Source organism: Mixophyes fleayi, chromosome 4 (genome assembly GCF_038048845.1).
Source record: "Mixophyes fleayi isolate aMixFle1 chromosome 4, aMixFle1.hap1, whole genome shotgun sequence".
NCBI lineage: Eukaryota > Metazoa > Chordata > Amphibia > Anura > Limnodynastidae > Mixophyes > Mixophyes fleayi.
The window spans coordinates 300,668,651-300,688,313 of NC_134405.1; the positions used below are offsets into that span (position 1 = coordinate 300,668,651).

General features: G+C 38.3%; 1 protein-coding gene across 4 annotated transcripts in view; it reads right to left on the reverse strand.

The window, feature by feature from the left end:
* LOC142150162 (uncharacterized) overlaps positions 1–9,983 on the reverse strand; it is a 28,484-nt gene extending 18,501 nt beyond the window's left edge. For all 4 annotated transcript variants that reach the window (XM_075205371.1, XM_075205370.1, XM_075205369.1 and 1 more), the window contains exons 1-2: positions 9,890–9,983; positions 2,592–2,828 (exon numbers count right to left, since the gene is read on the reverse strand). In XM_075205371.1, coding sequence (XP_075061472.1) covers positions 2,592–2,828; positions 9,890–9,956 — 304 coding nt within the window. In that variant the 5' untranslated portion in view covers positions 9,957–9,983. The remainder of the gene's footprint in view (positions 1–2,591; positions 2,829–9,889) is intronic.
* Between the last annotated feature and the right edge of the window lie 9,680 nt (positions 9,984–19,663).

A 19,663-nucleotide genomic window follows, 5' to 3' on the forward strand; every position in this document is an offset into this window, starting at 1 on the left:
GACACTAAATCTATTACCGTTAATACGGTAATTTTAACCTTGACTTCTGTTTGCGGCTACCTGAGCTGCAAAGCAAAAACCAGCATTAAAGATTACCGTATTAACTGTAGTAACTTAAATATCGGTAATAGTGTGCAGTACGCATTACTTTTGGCAGTAACGCGGCCAATTGAATACCCCCCATAGAATTTTAAGCAAGCAGAAACTGTATATAAATTTGGAGGCGGTATGTACCACACCCATATCTCATTTTTATGCTTTTGATTTTTTTTGTTTCTGCCTCCCTCAGGTGAGTGTGAGTGTGTTTTATTTGCAATGTACAGCACTGCAATGCAGGTCTTATTTAATCATAGAGTCAGGGTCGTGAGTCAAACTAAGATATCCTCCCACAATGTTCAGGGATTTAATTGCCCCTCAAAGCATAGATTAATAAATAATTACAAGTTGCAAGAGACACAATTTACTGTTCCTACAGGAATTCTACTTGTTTTGCTAATTGTATTATAAACCTTTGTTTACTAGTTATGATACTAAACAAATGGGATTGGGAACTTTTTGAGAAATAATTATAATTTACCATTTAATGTTTCAAAAGTGACTTGTGGCCATGACAGTAGCTATTGCCATCTTTCGGGAATAATAATAACAAACTGATGACTGTAAACATTTACGTTCCTTCCACCAGCCATATTTATTTTTTTGGAATCTTTATTCAAGGTTGTAGAAGATCATTTTGAAGGCTGCTTAATATTATAAGGGAATTTCAAACTGGCCATGGACAGATTAAACAATTCTCACCACAGCGTATCTTTGGTGCCAGAGGATTTAAATGGCTTTTATAACATATGATAAGTGTTTAGCGATATAACTTTAGCTTTAATACAGACTATGCGTTTTATTCAAATCTGCAGATGAATTTCTGTACAAGAGATTATCTTTTTACACAAAACACTTTACTGTCTAGACTGTCTTTCTCTAAAATTCCTCCTATTGTTTGGTCAGACCATGACCAGAGTGCCCCTGAAAAGTTAAATTGGTTATTTATGAACTCTTTTTTTAAATAATGTTTCTTCTTGACAATGTAATGCTGAATTTATCGGGCGTAATTCATTAAGGAAAGTAGGGCAAAAAAAGTGAAACATCTTTCTCCTGCACAAACCATGTTACAATGCAAGGGGTGCAAATTAGTTTATTACACATTAGTTAAATACTGGTTGTTTTTTCATGTAACACACAAAATACTTGATAGCTTTATTTGAACACTGAAATGTAAAGTTTATCCAGGACATGCCCTACCCCAACTATTAATCTACCATCACATTTTAAATTTATCTCCCCCTCTAAAGCAACATGGTTTTGCCAAGGTGCAAAGTTCTCCTTTTTTTCTGCTTTACTTTACTTAATGCCTCAGGCCCATCATCTTTTATTATCTGGTCAGCAAATACAGCAGTCAAGAAAGGTGCAATTTGTTAAAATTATCACTTATAAGAAAGCGGAATTCTTACAACGTTAAAATGAGTTCATTAACAAATTATCTAAGCTGGGAAAAAATCTTATACTGACTAATTTAGAAGTTTCTTATGGGAGATCCAAACTATTAAAACTGGCATTTACTATGGCAGCTAGCAGAGAAGAATCTTTCAAGAGAAATAAACAACACTTCAGAATATGTAAATAAGCCTAACACATTATTGGCCTGTAAAGTCAATGCACCAAGGATCCTACTATTCAAACAGTTAATATGCAAACTGGACACTTAGATACTTTTAAACCACTATGGGCCTGAGTCATTAGGGAGAGCAAGGCAAAAAAAGGAGTAAATTTGATTCTGCACAAACCATGTTACAATGCAAGGGGTGCAAATTAGTTTATTATTTTGCATGTAAGGAAAATACTGTCTGTTTTTTCATGTAGCGCACAAATATTTGATAGTTTTTTTTTGACACTGAAATGTAAAGTTGATCTAGGACATGCCCTACCCGAACTATAAATCTGTCCCAATTTTTTAAATGTACATTCTTCTCCAATTTTTTGCCCAGGTGCAATGTTACTCTTTTTTTTTTTTTTTGCTCTCCTTAATGATTCAGGCCCTATATCTTCAGTTCTTATATGTGTTTAAAAAGTAAACCTAAAATCCTGGACCGTCCAAATGTCTTGCTGGCAGCAGGGGCGCACGGAGGATTGTCGGGGGGGGGTTTCTCCCCGCCGACCCGAAAAAAAACCAAAAACAAAACTGAGAGAGATGTCCTAAACAGCAGCCATGGCGCTGTCTAAGAAGCGTCTGCGGCGGTGCTGTATACAATACAGCACCGCCGCGGATGCTTCTTTGACAGCGCCGCGGCTGCTGTATAGGACAGTGGCCACTTAGTTAGCGCAGGGGGGGGGGGGGTTTATAGAGACTCAGAAACCCCCCTGCGTGCGCCACTGGGCAGGTCTGCATTTGGGAATATTAATAGTAGCTCTGTCAACTTATTTTGTAGGTTTCGTGATCCTTAAAGGGTAACAACATACAATATCTGCAATATATGTGATGCAGGTCTCCAATCAAAAAACAATTATGTGTGCTGATTATGGTAAGTGGTTGTACTTACATTCAGTTAAATCTAACGCCGTTCCAGAGGATACCAGGTCATCTTTAATACATAAATAAGGGCCTTTATGATGCTGACAAAAATCGGAAATAACAACATACAAAGTATTGTTATAATAAAACTGTCTGATGTTACTTTTTGTAGGAACAGATGTAGAGAGTGATGCTCCATCAGCTTGTAAAGATGGACAAGTCAGAGTGACATCGGTCCCACGGGGAACTTTTCTTGTCTTTATTTCTAAAATTAAAAAAAATTGGTCTTAATAACGTTAGAATATTCTAATATTTTAGGAACATTTTTAAAGGGGAATAAAAGCCGTGAAAAAACCTATAGTTCTAAAACATGGTAATCTTTACTATTTTAGTTAATGCTCACATTGTATTTAATACATTTCCCTAAATTAATAATATAATGGTTTGCATGTAGTATTTACATTTCTGATAAATTATTGTTGGACAACACTGCCACTGATAAGCGGATTTGTTTAAAATGTTATGGGTTCAAATTTGTCAGCGTACAGCAACATTGTTTCTACAAAGTAACAAACTAATAATAGCAGTGGTTGCCAGCCACGTGTTAATGTGATAAATAGGGAAGGTGAGAAGAATGTGAGAGACAAGACTACGCAGGGCCGTGGCAGTGCATGTCGGGCGTGACGTCATCACGCCCGCCCGACATCCATTGCGTAGCGCGACGGAGGAGGAGACCATGGAGGGAGCCGGATCACCAGCTGACCGCACGGTAAGTATTTTCTTCTTTTTTTCAGGGTTTTCTTTTTTTTCCTGCCTCCGGAGGGCCCCCCTGGGCTGCAGGGCCCATATATATAATCATTATTTTTTTATTTTTGTATATATAGGGGCCCTGGTGCACTGCTGTGCCTGGGGGCCCAAGAGGTGCTTAAGAGGGCCCTGAGACAACGATCTTTCCAAATTCACGTGGTTCAGTTCAGCTGGAACCTCCAAATTAGATAAGTTAAACGCAACAGACAATATGAGCCTGAATTTTCTCCAGATGAGAAAAGGTAATAACAAACATTACAATTTATGTAATGGGATATACATAGTTACATAGTTACATAGTTGATGAGGTTGAAAAAAGACACCAGTCCATCAAGTTCAACCTATTTTGGATCTCCTGCGATCCTGCACTTATATTTGTAATTAATCCAGAGTAGGCAACCGCCCATTTGTTTCAATTTTGAAAATCCCCCCCAGACTCAATATTGCAATCCAATTTCTACCCTATATCCACTACTATCCTTTATTTTAAATTAACGGTCGTATCCCTGGATACACCTTTCCGCTAAAAATTTGTCTAACCCTTTCTTAAACATATCTATTGAATCTGCCATCACAACCTTCCCTGGCAATGAATTCCATATCTTGACTGCCCTTACTGTAAAGAACCCCTTCCTTTGCTGGTTGTGAAATTTCCTCTACATGTAGTGATACAGTACTAATATGATAAGAGTGTGCTGTTTAACATTGAATAACATACCTTGAAATCTATGCATGTATTCAATATTGAATATTGTAATAATATGCACGGCTATTGTTATTTTGCTAAAAATGGGGATACCTTTGTAATTAGGAATTGTTCTCTTAAAGCATCATTTCTATACTGGATTGTATTTTATGGAAACCAATCAATTGACTGTATGTTGCATGTTTAGATTCTTACTAAATTGTTCACATTGTCGAGTTCCATAGCGACCGCACCTCCTGTTGCTTCTCTCCCTGAATGAGGGATCAGTAACTGGCATAGTCCCTGCAACATAGCTGATTATTTACAGCAGGGTCCAGAGAAGGGGTGTCTTTACAATTATAAATGAAATCATAAAATACAGTCAGGTCCATAAATATTGGGACATCGATACAATTCTCATATTTTGGGCTCTATACACCACCACAATGGATTTGAAATGAAACGAACAAGATGTGCTTTAACTGCAGACTTTCAGCTTTAATTTGAGGGTAGGAATTACAACGGTTTCTATATGTGCCTCCCACTTTTTAAGGGACCAAAAGTAATGGGACAATCGACTCCAAAGCTATTTCATGGACATGTGTGGGCTATTCCCTCGTTATTTCATCATCAATTAAGCAGGTAAAAGGTTTGGAGTTGATTCTAGGTGTGACATTTGCTTTTGGAATCTGTTGCTGTCGACTCTCAATATGAGATCCAAAGAGCTGTCACTATCAGTGAAGCAAGCCATCATTAGGCTGAAAAATCAAAGCAAACCCATCAGAGAGATAGCAAAAACATTAGGTGTGGCCAAATCAACTGTTTGGAACACTCTTAAAAAGAAAGAATGCACCAGAGAGCTCAGCAACACCAAAAGACTCGGAAGACCATGGAAAACAACTGTGATGGATGACAGAAGAATTTTTTCCCTGGTGAAGAAAAACCCCTTCACAACAGTTGGCCAAATCAAGAACACTCTCCAGGAGGTAGGTGCATATGTGTCAAAGTCAACAATCAAGAGAAGACTTCACAAGAGTGAATATAGAGGGTTCACCACAAGATGTAAACCATTTGTGAGCCACAAAAACAGGAAGACCAGATTAGAGTTTGGCAAACAACATCTAAAAAAGCCATTACAGTTCTGGAACAACATCCTATGGACAGATGAGACAAAGATCAACTTGTACCAGAGTGATGGGAAGGGAAGATTATGGAAAGGAACTGCTCATGATCCAAAACATACCACCTCATCAGTGAAGCATGGTGGTGTTAGTGTCATGGCGTGGGCATGTATGGCTGCCAATGGAACTGGTTCCCTTGTATTTATTGATGATGTGACTGCTGACTAAAGCAGCAGGATGAATTCTGAAGTGTTTTTGGGCAATATTATCTGCTCATATTCAGTAAAATGCTTCAGAACTCATTGGACGGCGCTTCACAGTGCAGATGGACAATGACCCGAAGCATACTGCAAAAGCAATCAAAGAGTTTTTTAAGGCTAACAAGTGGAATGTTATGCAATGGCGAAGTGAATCACCTGACCTGAATCCGATTGAGCATGCATTTCACTTGATGAAGACAAAACTAAAGGGAAAATGCCCCAAGAACAAGCAGGGACTGAAGACATTTGCAGTAGAGGCCTGGCAGAGCATCACCAGGGATGAAACCCAGCGTCTGATGATGTCTATGTGTTCCAGACTTCATGCTGTAATTGACTGCAAAGGATTTGCAACAAAGTATTAAAAAGTGAAAGTTTGATGTAGGATTGTTTAGTTTGTCCCATTACTTTTGGTCCCTTAAAATGTGGGAGGCACATATAGAAACCGTTGTATATCCTACACCGTTTACCTGATTTGGATGTAAATTCCCTCAAATTAAAGCTGAAAGTCTGCAGTTAAAGCACATCTTGTTTGTTTCATTTCAAATCCATTGTGGTGGTGTACAGAGCCCAAAATATGAGAATTGAGTCGATGTCCCAATATTTATGGACCTGACTGTATGATATTATAAATGTCATTATGCATATCTACATGACTAGATTCACTGAATTATCACTTTTATAACCCTAAAATTTTGATTTTTTTGCTATGAACCATGAAGGCAAAATACAGTGTTAATGGTCAAAAGATAAAAATATGTTTGAGTTGCTGTGACTTAACTGGCCCTGCCCCTGTGTATGAATCCATCAGCCCCACAATCCATTTCTGCTAAGTAGCAGGCCAAGCTGTCACTGTCTGCCTGTTTAGTTAGAGAAGCATCTCTCTCCTAACATAGCAAGCTGCAGCAGAGAAGTGAAAGAGATCATTGTGGATATATTCTGTTAAAAATAAACCCAGTTATTTCAGGTATATTATTCAGCTGAGTAATACACAGCCTTTGATTGTTTTTACTTGCATTTCAATGTTAGGTGAGGTGTTACTTTCATATCTGTACTATGTCACAGACAGGATAAAATTTTGCACAAGATTTTACTTCATTATATAATTTGTGTTTTTTTTTAAATGTGCCTCTTATGTATAACACATACTGTAAATAATCACTACCTCAGAATAGTCAGGTTTTTGTGGACAGTCAAAAAGAGGCATGATCAGTGGATCGAGGGCATGGTCGGTGCAGTTCAGAGGTGTGGATTAGTGGATTGTGTGTTTCTATGGCCAATGCAGGTAATCTGTATAAATAGACCAAAGGGCTATTGCTGAGCTGCGTGTACGCTCATTTACTTAGGGCGAAATATTCAAATGTGTAGTGTGCATGCCCACAATAAAAGCATACATCTATGTCTATATGCAGATCTGACACACGCTCCTCTGTAAGTTTTGAGAGGCAGAACAGGGAGGGAAGGGGTGGTCAAACGCACTCAGAGTACACTAAGGAAGACTGAGGCAGACTCGTACCTTGACATAGATACGCCTGTAGGTAGCTAGATCACTGGCAGAGGGCTGGTTAAATACATGCACTGATGATGACTGTTGCAAGCACTAGCTAGCTTCTGATTATCTTGAGATACATCCAACTCAGCATATGCAAATAAGCTGTTTTTACATCTTTTTAGAGCTTTTTTTTACGCATATAGCACACTGGAACTGAAGCCCAAATTTATCTCCATTGGCATGCATCAGTCCTCACAAACGCTCAGAAGAGGAGAGCAGAAGCCTCTGGAGCAAATGTACAGGTATCATCAATCCCCATAGCAGCCATAGAACGCTAGTGGTCTAGAGAATGCTAAGTCATACACAGACAGAAGCAGCAGAAATAAAAAGGAACAAACAAGCACTTTGGTCAGGGCAAGCATCAAAGATTGATGGCCAAGATCAAACTGAAGGTCAGCAACAGTAACCAAATAGACAATAGTCCAGAAAGCAAACCCCATAAGAGGTGTCTGAAAGATGCCAAGCCCAGATATGCTCTGTCACTTTTATTCTCTCCTATGACTATGTTTACACACCTGTGACCATTAAAGAGTGTGGACCATAAGAAGCCTAGAATCAGCTGTGGATGCTACCAGATGGTTAGTATATGGAAGACACCAGATGGTTAGTATATTATACTGTTTTAGTTTGTTTAAACTTCAGAGTCTCACATCAATCATATTGGGTTTGCGATTTTGTACTGCACCAGAGTCCCAGCGGGTACCAAGATGATTTAGTCTAAAAACTACTCTGTCCATTGTTTTTCTGATTTCTGTAGTTATCCATCAATCTATTTGTTATTCATTAATGTAATGACTCCCAATATTTTAAACTACTGTAGACTCTCATGGTATGCCTTTCATCTCACTATTATTAAGGGGTATAACTAGATATTTGTGGACTCCATAGCAAAATCTTTTAAGTGCTTCCAGATATATGTCAGTAGAGTCATTGATGGAGTAATGGGCAGACTTCTCTGCCACAATGTTCAACAGCTACCCCCTCATGCGTACATACACACTGAGGGCAGCCAATCACAGTTCACAGATTTAAAAAAAATTGCGGTTTTCATGGGGAACTCCCAGTCACCCTCATCTGCTGCTCCAAAGCAATTGCACCCTCTGCAACCACTACAGTTCTGCTCCTGCTATTGTTGTAAACTGACAAGCAATGACCATAACTAAAACTTAAAAGATTTATTCACAAATTCATATCCATACGTGTATGTGTTAAGTATTTTATTTTCTAATTCTTTTCTAAGGGTGTAGTGTAACTTCAAGAAAAAAAGGAAGGATTTATTACATTATATAAAGGGCTTGTGATGCATCCAGCGAATTTTAAAGCACACAGTTGTTTTATGGAGAATATGATTTTATATTTTGCTGATCTAAACAGCCAATAAAAGTTAAGTTTTAAGTTTTCTTCCTCATTTCTCTCAATATAGGAGAGAGCATCAGTGCACCTAATACATATTTCCTTTTTTTCTTGTTGTCATACTCCTATAGCAGTATAGGTTGCACCCCCTTATTAGAATTAGTAGGAATATACCTGGATATAGCAATTAGGGGCTGTTGCTCCCCACACTTCTGCGACAGACTTAGGACCTGTCCTTCCCTTTCTTAATTTCCCCTTAGTTATATACAATTAGGTGTAGTGTATCTTATAAGAAAAATATGTGCACAATATACAATGTCAAAGGTAACCGATAGTGGGGTTTTTTATATTAAAATTTGCTTTTCAATTACACTGATCAAATCTGAGAATTTTGGTATTATTAATTCTTGACCTCATCATAAACTTGTGACTTATTGTGAGTTGCGTAAACTGAAAATCTGTCATTCTCTTTTTATAATGAATTGTTCACATGAGTTTTTTATGAATGAGTACAATTGATATTAGGTATATAAAATGTATTGAGTAACTTTTTTGCTTTTTATGTGTCTCATAAATGTTTCACGTTTGTCATTTTAAACCTTTTTTTATTAAATAGTTATGCACGGACAGCTTCCTATTAAACATCTAATTTAACACTAACTCTAATCAGACATAAATATAATTATCTTCCTTTTGGAAAAGCTCTGCTCTCCCTAGTCTCAAACCATACACCCTGTTTATTGTGCTTACAGATGACTCTGATCCACCAGTTATCCAGAAAAAATCTTAGTGCGACTTCAATAGCGCTATTTGTTGCCCAAGCCCGTGCCGCAAAAGCAAATGTATTGTTTTTGGAAAGATAATTTCTAGTTTTGCACTCAGTGAACAGCCGTTAACAATTTCCAATATGTACATCAGACTGCTTAACAAACATTGTGCTTGCCCATCAGTCAGGATATCAAACGCACACAAAAATGCTGAGAAGGACATAATAAGAATATGCTAAATTTGTAACAAACCTTAATAGTTGTTGGAATTTTCACATAAACAAGGGAGGATATCAGTTTTCAATCCCATCACCGAAACTCACACTTACTGCAGTTAACTTGGGATTGAAACCCTAAAAAACGCATTCCAATTTTTCTTATAATTATTAACATCCATGGGGTATATTTACTAAACTGCGGGTTTGATAAAGTGAGGATGTTGCCTATAGCAACCAATCAGATTCTAGCTGTCATTTTGCAGAATGTACTAAATAAATGACAGCTAGAATCAGATTGGTTGCTATAGGCAACATCTCCCCTTTTTCAAACCCGCAGTTTAGTAAATCTAGCCCTAAGTGTGCTTTCATTACGTCATCAGAAATTTCTGACTTTACCCATGATCATTCCGTCATATACAAAATGATACTGCTAATACATATAAATTAATGTGTAATAAAACTGATTTATAAACACATGACTAGAAAAATAGCATTCCTCAATATAAAGAAGATTTACCAATTACATGGGAATATGAGTATTTATATTTTTATAATTGAATACTTACCTAAGGAAGACATGAAACTTGCTGCCAAAATCATAAGACAGATTGCTGTGAAATTGAATGACCACATTTCCACCTTGTTTGTAAAATATGTGAACTCACATGTGGCTGGAGAATAAGAGGCTCTATTGAACGGATGTTGAAAAACAATGTGAAAATATAAACCATAAAAAAACACTTCCTCTAACAATAAAGTGCTCAGACAAAGACCATGAAACTTATTACAGAACATAAAATATATACATATATATATTAAAGGTTTTTTCAGGTGTGGTTCCTGTATAGTATGCAAAAACACCTCAAAGGAAATTACCAAAAGAGTGGAAGTTAAATCCACATCTGGAGATCAAAATTTTAAAATTAATATTTTTATAACTTGTCATACAACTAATTGCATATATTTAGTTCACTGTTCATGTAACCTTCAATATATTGGCAGGACATCTAGGATACTTAGAGAAAGGTGGAGCGAACATATCTGTAATATAAAGAAAGGATATGAATTACATTCAGTATCAGCCCGCTTTAAGAAAGTACATAATTGGGACACAAGTGACGTAAAGTTTTTTTGTGGTCTACGAAAAATCAAAGGCACTTGGAGAAAGAAAAATACTAATGTAGATTTAGCTCAGGCAGAAATGAAACTAATTTTTTCCATGAACACCTTGGGCTAGATTTACTAAGCTGCGGGTTTGAAAAAGTGGGGATGTTGCCTGTAGCAACCAATCAGATTCTAGCTTTCATTTTGTAGAAAGCACTAAATAAATGAAAGCTAGAATCTGATTGGTTGCTAGAGGCAACATCCCCACTTTTTCAAACCCGCAGCTTAGTAAATCTAGCCCCTTGTTTCCCAGGGGCCTTAATAGTGATTTTGAGACTTAGTGGTTCCTTATGTAAATTGTATTTTTATGGGACAATATATTGGTTATTTTATATTTTTCTCTGGGAATATTTTATTATATGTTTTACTTTATATATATTTTTGATTGCACTATTTCCTTCTGCACAGAATTTTATGTGGTTATATTTTGCTTTGTATTCATGCAATTAGTTATATGTGTAGATGCTAGAGGTGCAGTATATGTCATTGTTCTTTGATTGACAACATGTTTAAGCCGGAGTATGAACATTTGCAAACCTCATAAGATTAACTATCTGTCACGGATTTTTTATATATGTATCACATTTGTAGCTATATGTGAATTTATTTAGTTTTATTATGTATTATAACAGTTTTTTTAACATAGGACTCAGCACGAATATGTCAGCCAGCGAGACTAATGAATTAAAGTTTACACACACATGATCTATTAAATCTGTTGTGCCGATTGGTTAGAAGCCCTTTAAATAAGGGAGGAGAACTCTGTCCCACAAACCTTGATAAAGATTGCTTTGCAATCGAAACACATTGGCTAACGGGACTGCAGTTTTGAACATTAGAAAGATCCTATTCCCTATTCATTATAGAAGCAGAGAAGTCGGCCCTCCGTGTATATATATGTTGAAAGTGCTGTTCCATCAAAGTTAGGGTAAGGGTCCATCTATTTTCTCAAAGGATGCTGAATATTTATATTTTTTGTGTTATATGGTGTGCGCTAGTGTGTCAATAAAAGTTGTATAAAAGGTGACACACTATCAGTATTTTTTATTATCCACATGAACTCGAGCGGAGATCGATCAAAAGGCTCAAAGCTCCGGGATAACAGAAGGAGCTAATTACATATGAACAGTATATGAGTCAGGGTTTCAGCTTTAACCCATCCGCTGTACTTTTGGCAAGTTGGTAACATCAGAAGAAATCCATCTCTAAAAGAATCTATTACACACGATATATACATCTTCCCTCTAGTAAGTGCATACCCTTGAGGGGGGCGTTTTATCTTTGGGTGATTGATTACACACCGGCTATGGATTTGGGTGTTGCATGTTAAAATCCACTTGTATTTTCTTGATCCTACACGTTACAGCAGTTGCACTATGTTGTCTTTTATTTTCTTTTACATGAATTTCGGATTTATCTGATATATCCTCTGGAGAAGAGCGAATTACCAACCATTCTTGAAAGTTGATATTGGATATTCGAAGGTTCTTTGATTTATGGAGGATTGAATTGAGAAGCTATTTGACTTTATACCAAACGTACTTTCACATTTCAAATCCCTTTACCAGGCATCTTAAGTTGTGTGTTGTACGGAGAGAATGTAAGAAGACTTTATACTGACTTATAATTCATTTCCAAATTGAGTCCTGATAAAGATACACTTTTGCAAATATTAGACTTCTATTATAGCAAACGATGTAAAGCGCCGTTCCTATATTATATTTGTTCGTACAAAATATATACAACCTTAATTATGAATAGAAAAGAAATATCAACTTTATTCTCCCCTCACCATTACTGTATGCAAAGAACATGAATTATTGATGAAGGACCCGCTGTCTCCAAGAGTCATGTTTGATTCTGCAAGCTGAATACATTTGCATATCACTATATGGAGCTGTTTCCTGTATTGTGATAGTCTATCCACTGTTTGTTTAGCAGTTGCCATGGTGGTTTGGTGCCAACTTATTGGAAGGAGCAAGCACTGCATGCAGAAGTGGCTGCCAAGAATCCATGTGCAGAGTGCTGGCATCTCTGAAGTGTTTGGGCATCAACAATTGTCATCAGTTACAGGCATATTGTAGCTTCACCAAGGTAAAATACGGGATAGATGTGTTAAGGCTCAAAATGTTATTGCTGAAGTGCAGATGCAATTAAACAAGATAACTGAAAGTAACACTTGTATATTGTTTTAAGCTTGAAGAAAATACTATATTTTAGTAAAAGCAGTTATTAAAATTGTCATTGAAAAGAACATCCCCTCATAAAACCACACAATATCTCTATCTTTTATAGACAATAAGAAATATTTATATACTGGAAAGTAATGCCGCACTCCACTGCTGTAACATACTGTACCTGATGCCAGGTAGCTCAGTTTGTCAGTTTTATTTCATGCTATCATGCCCAATGAAGTGGCAGCTCAAACTGTCGTCAGCAATATCATTCTGGACTAACAGTTTAAATCCTGTCACGGAGCCTGTGTTTGGAATAGACCTCGGAGCCCGGCTCTAGATAGACTTACCCCCAGAGAGGTGCAGAGTCTAACAGTAGAGAGATATTCACCAGGGATCCCCGCAAGGGAATATGGACTTAGCAGCTCTATAGCCACAGGTCATGACCCATAAGGGGGATTAGAGCAAAGTGAGATGGAACAGTGGAGTGGAGCAGGCTTGCTGGAAGATAAATGCAGAGGTTCAGGTGAACGGCAGTGAACCAAAGCGTTCAGGTCTTTAGAAAGTGAATAGCTGAGAAGAGGACTGATTATGAGGCACAAGGTTCTTGCAATAATACCGCAGGTCTTCATCGTGGAACAGGTAACGCAGGATACCAACTGAGAGGTGGTGAACTGCAGAGAACTGATGCACTGAGATCCATGGAAAGTGAATAGCTTGAGGATGAGACCGATAATGAGGCAGGAGGTTCTAGCAATAATACCACAGGTCTTGATCGTGCAACATGTAACACAGGATAACGATGGGCAAACAGGAGCCAGAGAGAACAGCGTCCTAACAGGTAAGGAGATCTGAAGATCTGGCAACTTAGTAGAGAAGCAGGTGCTTTAAATAGACAGAGCTGACAGGCAATTAGCCAAGCAAGAGAACGCAGGAAGTTTTGAAAAGGCCAGGTGTGCGCATTCTCAGTTCAGACCAGCAAGTATACAGGGAGTGAGAACCAAGGGAAACAGGTAAGGACAGTGACCAAAATGTAGGTTAGCTGGTGCAATGTGTGACAAATCAGTTTATATTTGGGTAATGTGAGGAGGGGTGGGCAGCACTGGGGTGTAGAGCATCAAGCTGTTTCTTTATGCTGTCCCATTACAATTGAATTTGTGGGGGTGGCATTGACAACATCACTGACTGTTTAAAACAGGCCAGAAGTTTCTGTAGAGCAGAGCATCCTTGGGTTGACAATGGCTTTCTGGGACATGTTGGATTAGGTGAATGGCCTTCAATAGCAAATTAGAGCTCAACATATTTCAGTTTTGGGTGGAGATCTTTTAAAGCACCATTTTTTTTGTACAAAAAATATGAATTACCTGTAAAGTAAATTGTTATTTTGACTTGAAGTTAGTTGATTAAAGTACTCATTAAAACTGCCTGACATACCTCTATAACTAGTCATACAAGTTAGGTCGGAGTTTCAAAATAATGGATTTGACCTAAGTAGTCCACACAAATTACAATGAAGAATGAATGGGGTCATGAGTTCAATTCCCGACCATGGCCTTATCTGTGTGGAGTTTGTATGTTCTCCCTGTGTTTGCGTGGGTTTCCTCCGGGTGCTCTGGTTTCCTCCCACACTCCAAAAAAACATACTAGTAGGTTAATTGGCTACTATCAAAATTGACCCTAGTCTCTACCTGTCTGTATGTCTCCCTCTCTGTCTGTGTGTGAGTGTGCATCTATATTAGGGAATTTAGACTGTGAGCTCCAGTGGGGCAGATGTGAATGAGTTCTCTGTACAGCATTGCGGAATCAGTGGCGCTATATAAATATATGGTGATGATGATGATGATGATGATGATGATGATGATGATGATGAAGGAGCTAAATTACATTACCTATTGCCTGACTAGTTCACAAATAGTCCAATGCTATCATTAGGGTATTTCTACTCAACAAATCTAATCCCTTTGTGTTGATTTTTTTAAATCTAGGACAAATATTTTTGGCTCACATACATCAAACCCTTTTACATCAACCATTTTCATAGTATTTCTATTAAGATTGGGGTCCATTCTGTGGAGGAGGTAGAGGAACCTGAAGATCATGATCTGGAACATTCTACTCATGGATTAAAACCAGAGATTTCATGATTAAGTTATTCAACCATACTTCAGTTGTAAGTGCAACCTAATAATACATATTCTGAAACACAAACATTACATATTATTCCATTCTCTATTTGCAACTAAAACATCTAATAATTGATTACATAAACCATGCTATTTTTTTCATTACAATTTGCCTCAATTATGTATGCCTATGCATAGAATAAATGCTGCATGGAATTTTGCTGAGATGTGTTTGCAAAACATTTTGATACATGTTAATTTCCAAAAACATATTCTGAATTGTTGATGGACTCAACACAGATTTCACCATGCATCATCTTCAACCTCATTGTTCATTTGTAAGGTGCCTCAAAACTCTGCAGAGCTAGTTACAGTTGCAAATCAAACAAACACAAATTGCACATAAAACAGAACAAGTATAGACGAGGCTTGCAAAGAAGTTGCAGACATGAAACAAAGGGCAGAGAGGCCCAGCTCGCAAGAACTTTTAGTCTCCAGGTTGACGTCAATGCTGAGACAATAGTGGCTATTGGGAATCAGAGTGGACACATAACTGGACCTTGTAGAGGACGTAATCAGAGTAGTATCAGGTTTAGGTACTGTAGCTAGTGATAGCTGGGTTTTGAGAGGGTGCTTGAAGGATTAGAGGTAGAGAGAGAGTCTCGTCAGCCGGGGTATGGAGTTCCAAAAGTGGGGAACTGTATGGGAGAAATATTGGAAACAGGAATGAGAAGTGGTTATTAGAGTGATAGAGAGGCATAGGTCAGAGGAAGAGTAAAGTGAGAGAGAGAGAGTGTATCTTGCGAGGAGGTCAGAGATGTATGAAGGGGAAGAGTTTATGAGGACTTTGAAGGTGAGGGTGAGATGCTTGAATTGACTTTTAGAGGGCATGGAGAGACAATAGATGTATTTAGAAATTGATGCAGTGGATGAGGAGTAGCAAAAAAGTAAGACCAGTCTTGCTGCAGCATTTAGGAAGGTTTGTAGAGGGGAAAGTCAGGGGATGGAAAGGCCAGATAGTAGGAGGTTGCAATAGTCAAGATGAGAGAATGCATAAGGGTTTTGGTAACATCAGATTTGGGTGTATTCCGACAGTATTTTGAAGGGGAAGATAACACGACAGCTCAAGGGACTGAATGTGGGGAGTGAAGCTGAGGGTGGGGTCAAGGATGACACCAAAAAGAAGGCTTAGGCAATAGAGAAGAGTGTGATGTTGTCAACTGTGAAGAAGACTAGAGGAATAATAGTGACACTAGGAAAGGGGAAGATAAGGAGCTCCATTTTGGACATATTGAACATTAGTTAGCATTTGGTTTGTTGTCTGCATAGAGATGGTACTGGAGGCCAAAGGAGTGTATTAGTTCACAAAAGAGAAGAGGTAAAAAGAGAAAAGCAGAACAGAGTCTTGCGGAACCCTCATCAGATAGAGGGGGAGGAGGGGAGGATGTGAACCAAAAGAGCAGTTTTGTGAAGGCCAAGGGAGTGTAGGTTGTGGAAGAGAAGAAGGTGGTCGACTGTATCCAAAGTGGCGGGGAAGTTAAGCAGTAGTGACCCTATGACTAAACAATGAGTAGATAATTGGTGACTTTAGTAAAGGCAGTCCCAGTGGAGTGAAGATGGTGAAAGCATGATTGCAGAGTCAAGAAGAAAGTTAACAGAGTGAAACAGGATCGGGCAGTTGTACACAAACCGCTCAAGTACTTTGGAGCGAATGGAGAAAAGTGGTGGGAGAGAGAGGTAGGGTCAAGAGATGTTTTTTTAAGCATAGGAGAGAGTGGGTGGAGGATTAGAGATGTGTGAAGACCTGTGTTTTAGAAAGTGGAGAAAATGAACTGATGTTTGGTGTGTGAGTGGAGGAGAATGTGAGTGTAGGGTGATGGATCTGGCAAGAGGAGATTTCTTGACAGATTATGTTGATTTGCATTTGAAGTAGGTTGGAAAGTCATGAGCAGTGAAGGAAGAAGGGGAGGGGTGGGTAGAGAAGCAAGTTGACAGTAGCAAAGAGGCAATGGTAGTTGGTGGACTGAATGAATATTAGGGATCTAAAGTTGGTTAGCTTAACAAGAGAGAGAGTAGTATAGTAAGAAGACAAGATGAATTTGCAAAGGAGTTAGTCTGTATTTGTGATTTTATTGGTGCTTGGCTGCATGGGAGCACTTTTGCAGGTGGAGGGTCTGTATGGAGTGCCAGAATTACAGTTTGAGTCGACTGAGACAATATGTTGTGGCTGAAGTTATCCCATCTGGGGCTGTCTAGAGTGTATTGTTGTAGAATGAGACAGGAACTTTAGAGCAGGACAGGGTAAAAAAATGGAGAGAGTAGTATTTTAAGTGAAGCTGAGAAGGGGATTGAGTCAAGGCCATTTAGATATTGCTGTGCGCTTACAGATTTTTGTGAAGGTGGGAATGCAGGAGGCAACTAGTGGTAGAAGGACATGTGGGTTTGGAAATGTCCATCACGAAGGGTTGGAGATGATGTCCACTGGAAGAGATCACGTGAGTAAAAAAAGATAATATGTTGATGTAAAGAGGGTCTGCAATTTTGGTTCTGTATATATTTGTCTTTGCAACAATTAAGTGTTTCTACATTTTACTTATACCTAACTGTTAGATACTCAGAGTTATGAAATATTGTTTGTTTTTGTTTATAAAAATATATAAATATACATAAAGGAGATAGAAGTCCCAAATTTCTTTTGTTATTTACACAACCTACAAATAATACTGGCAGTTTTATTACACCAACCTTGAATCATCCCTTTTTAGTTGTCAATTTCTGATAGGTATTCATTACACCATAAGATCTTTCTCTAAGTATTACACACATTCATCAATCATACTTGATCCACCAAGTTGCTCCTTGGAATAATATATTGTCTAGGAACAGGTGGGGTGTGAGAAACTGATTCACTTTGATGAGGGCAGGGGCACATTGGGAGAGTTGACAAAGGAAATATGGGAGACAGGAGAAGGGACACATGGAGAACACACAGAAGAGGTGAAGAAACACAGGGGATATATTATGGGAAGTTGAAGAGACACAAGAGATATGCTAGAGAATGTGAGTACACAAAGGATACGTGTGTGCACAGGTATCATTAGAGAAAGGTGAAGTTACACAGGAGACATGAGGTAGAAGTGGCGCAACACAGGAAAAAGGTATTTGGACACGGGAAGTGGGAAACACATCTACCATTAAAATGTATTGTTTTTTAATACTATATAGTGTTAAAATGCATTTAAAATTAATATTACACTGTAAAATTCTCTAAAGCGTCTGGGAGCCTTGGCAGCCCTTTGTCAATCACTTAATTTTCCATTCCAGCATTTCTAATTTGCCACTTCGACCACTGGAGGAGACTATATAAAGCTTCTGAGTAGAGACCTGTAATGCCATTGTGGGAGGGAGAAAGGACAGGGGGAGGTTTATAAATAAGGCCCATTTAAGTAAGAACATACATAGTAAGAATGATTTTGCTGCAAGGGGTAACAACAAAGCTTTCACAGTATCTTATTTACTCAAATAGTTGTGAGAGGACCAGTAAGGCAAAAAACAAAATAGCATACTTGCCAACTCTGTCCGGGAGACTCCCGAAATTCGGGTCGGTCTCACCGACTCCCGGGAGAGCTGGCAAATCGCTGTGAATTGAGTCATTTTGGCTCGCCCCCCGCGACAAAAGGGCATGTAGCACACAGATACTTGATAGCTTATTTGTACACTGAAATTTAAAGTTGATATTTGTGTGCTACATGAAAAAACAGTCAGTATTTAACTTATATGCAAAACAGAAAACTAGTTTGCACCCCTTGCATTGTAACATGGTTTTGTCCAGGAGACTTAAATAAGATACCTCTTGATTTAAGATCCTTAATGAATCAGGCCCTAGAAGTTGAATGATGTCCTACAACATTTTCAAGAATATACAGCCTTGCCTGCTGGCATGTGCTGAGAGTATTGCATAATTTGCTTTTGATGATATATCTCCTGCAAGACATAACTTCCTATACTAGTGTATTGGCCACAAGTGTTTTATTATTATGATCTCCAAATTTAAGTTCTCAACATTATTGCAGTTCTTTCTCATCTACATGGTCAGCCCTTGTACATTTATTTTATGTGTATGTACATCTACACATGTGTGGACCACATTGGCTCAAGAAAGAAGAGAAGATTTTATATTTAATAAAGCTGTTTAAAGGTTCTCAAAATTCAGTTATTAAGTTATCGTTTATTTTAAATTTGTAAAATTGTTATTTATTTTAACTTTTTTTGTTGTGCAAACAAAGTCACACATGGCTCTACCTTACATTATATTTGCATTTTTGAGGCATGACACACAGACGAACAAGGGCAGGGTCTATTTTTCAAATTAAGTTTTTGGTCACACGAGCAATGGCGGGCAGCTGCACTTGATAAAAAAAAGAACAGATTCGAATACAATTTAATGAATAATTTAAAAAGCTGTTACCACTCTCCTTAAGCAAATTGTCAAACAGAGCTGGTTCTAGCTCTCATGTTATTATTATTATTATTATTATTATTAATATTTATTTATAAGGCGCCACAAGGCATCCGCAGCGCCGTACAGAGACAAACAAAATCACAATACAATGGGAGACAGCACAGTACAGTAAACACAGCAACTCAGTACGCTCAATGCACAGCTAGAGAGGGCGGGGAAGGGGGAGGGAGGATCTGCAAACGACGGGGCCCAAGAAGGAGGGCGCGGAAGACAGGGAGACCCCCAGGGGGGAGGAGGGAGCGAGAGTGGACGTGGGGTGGAGGACCCTTGAGGAGGAGGGCTAAGTAGCTGGAGATGTTCCTAGTAACATATCAGTTGGCTCAAAGCGCATGATGATGGACTATGGGGAACAAATTA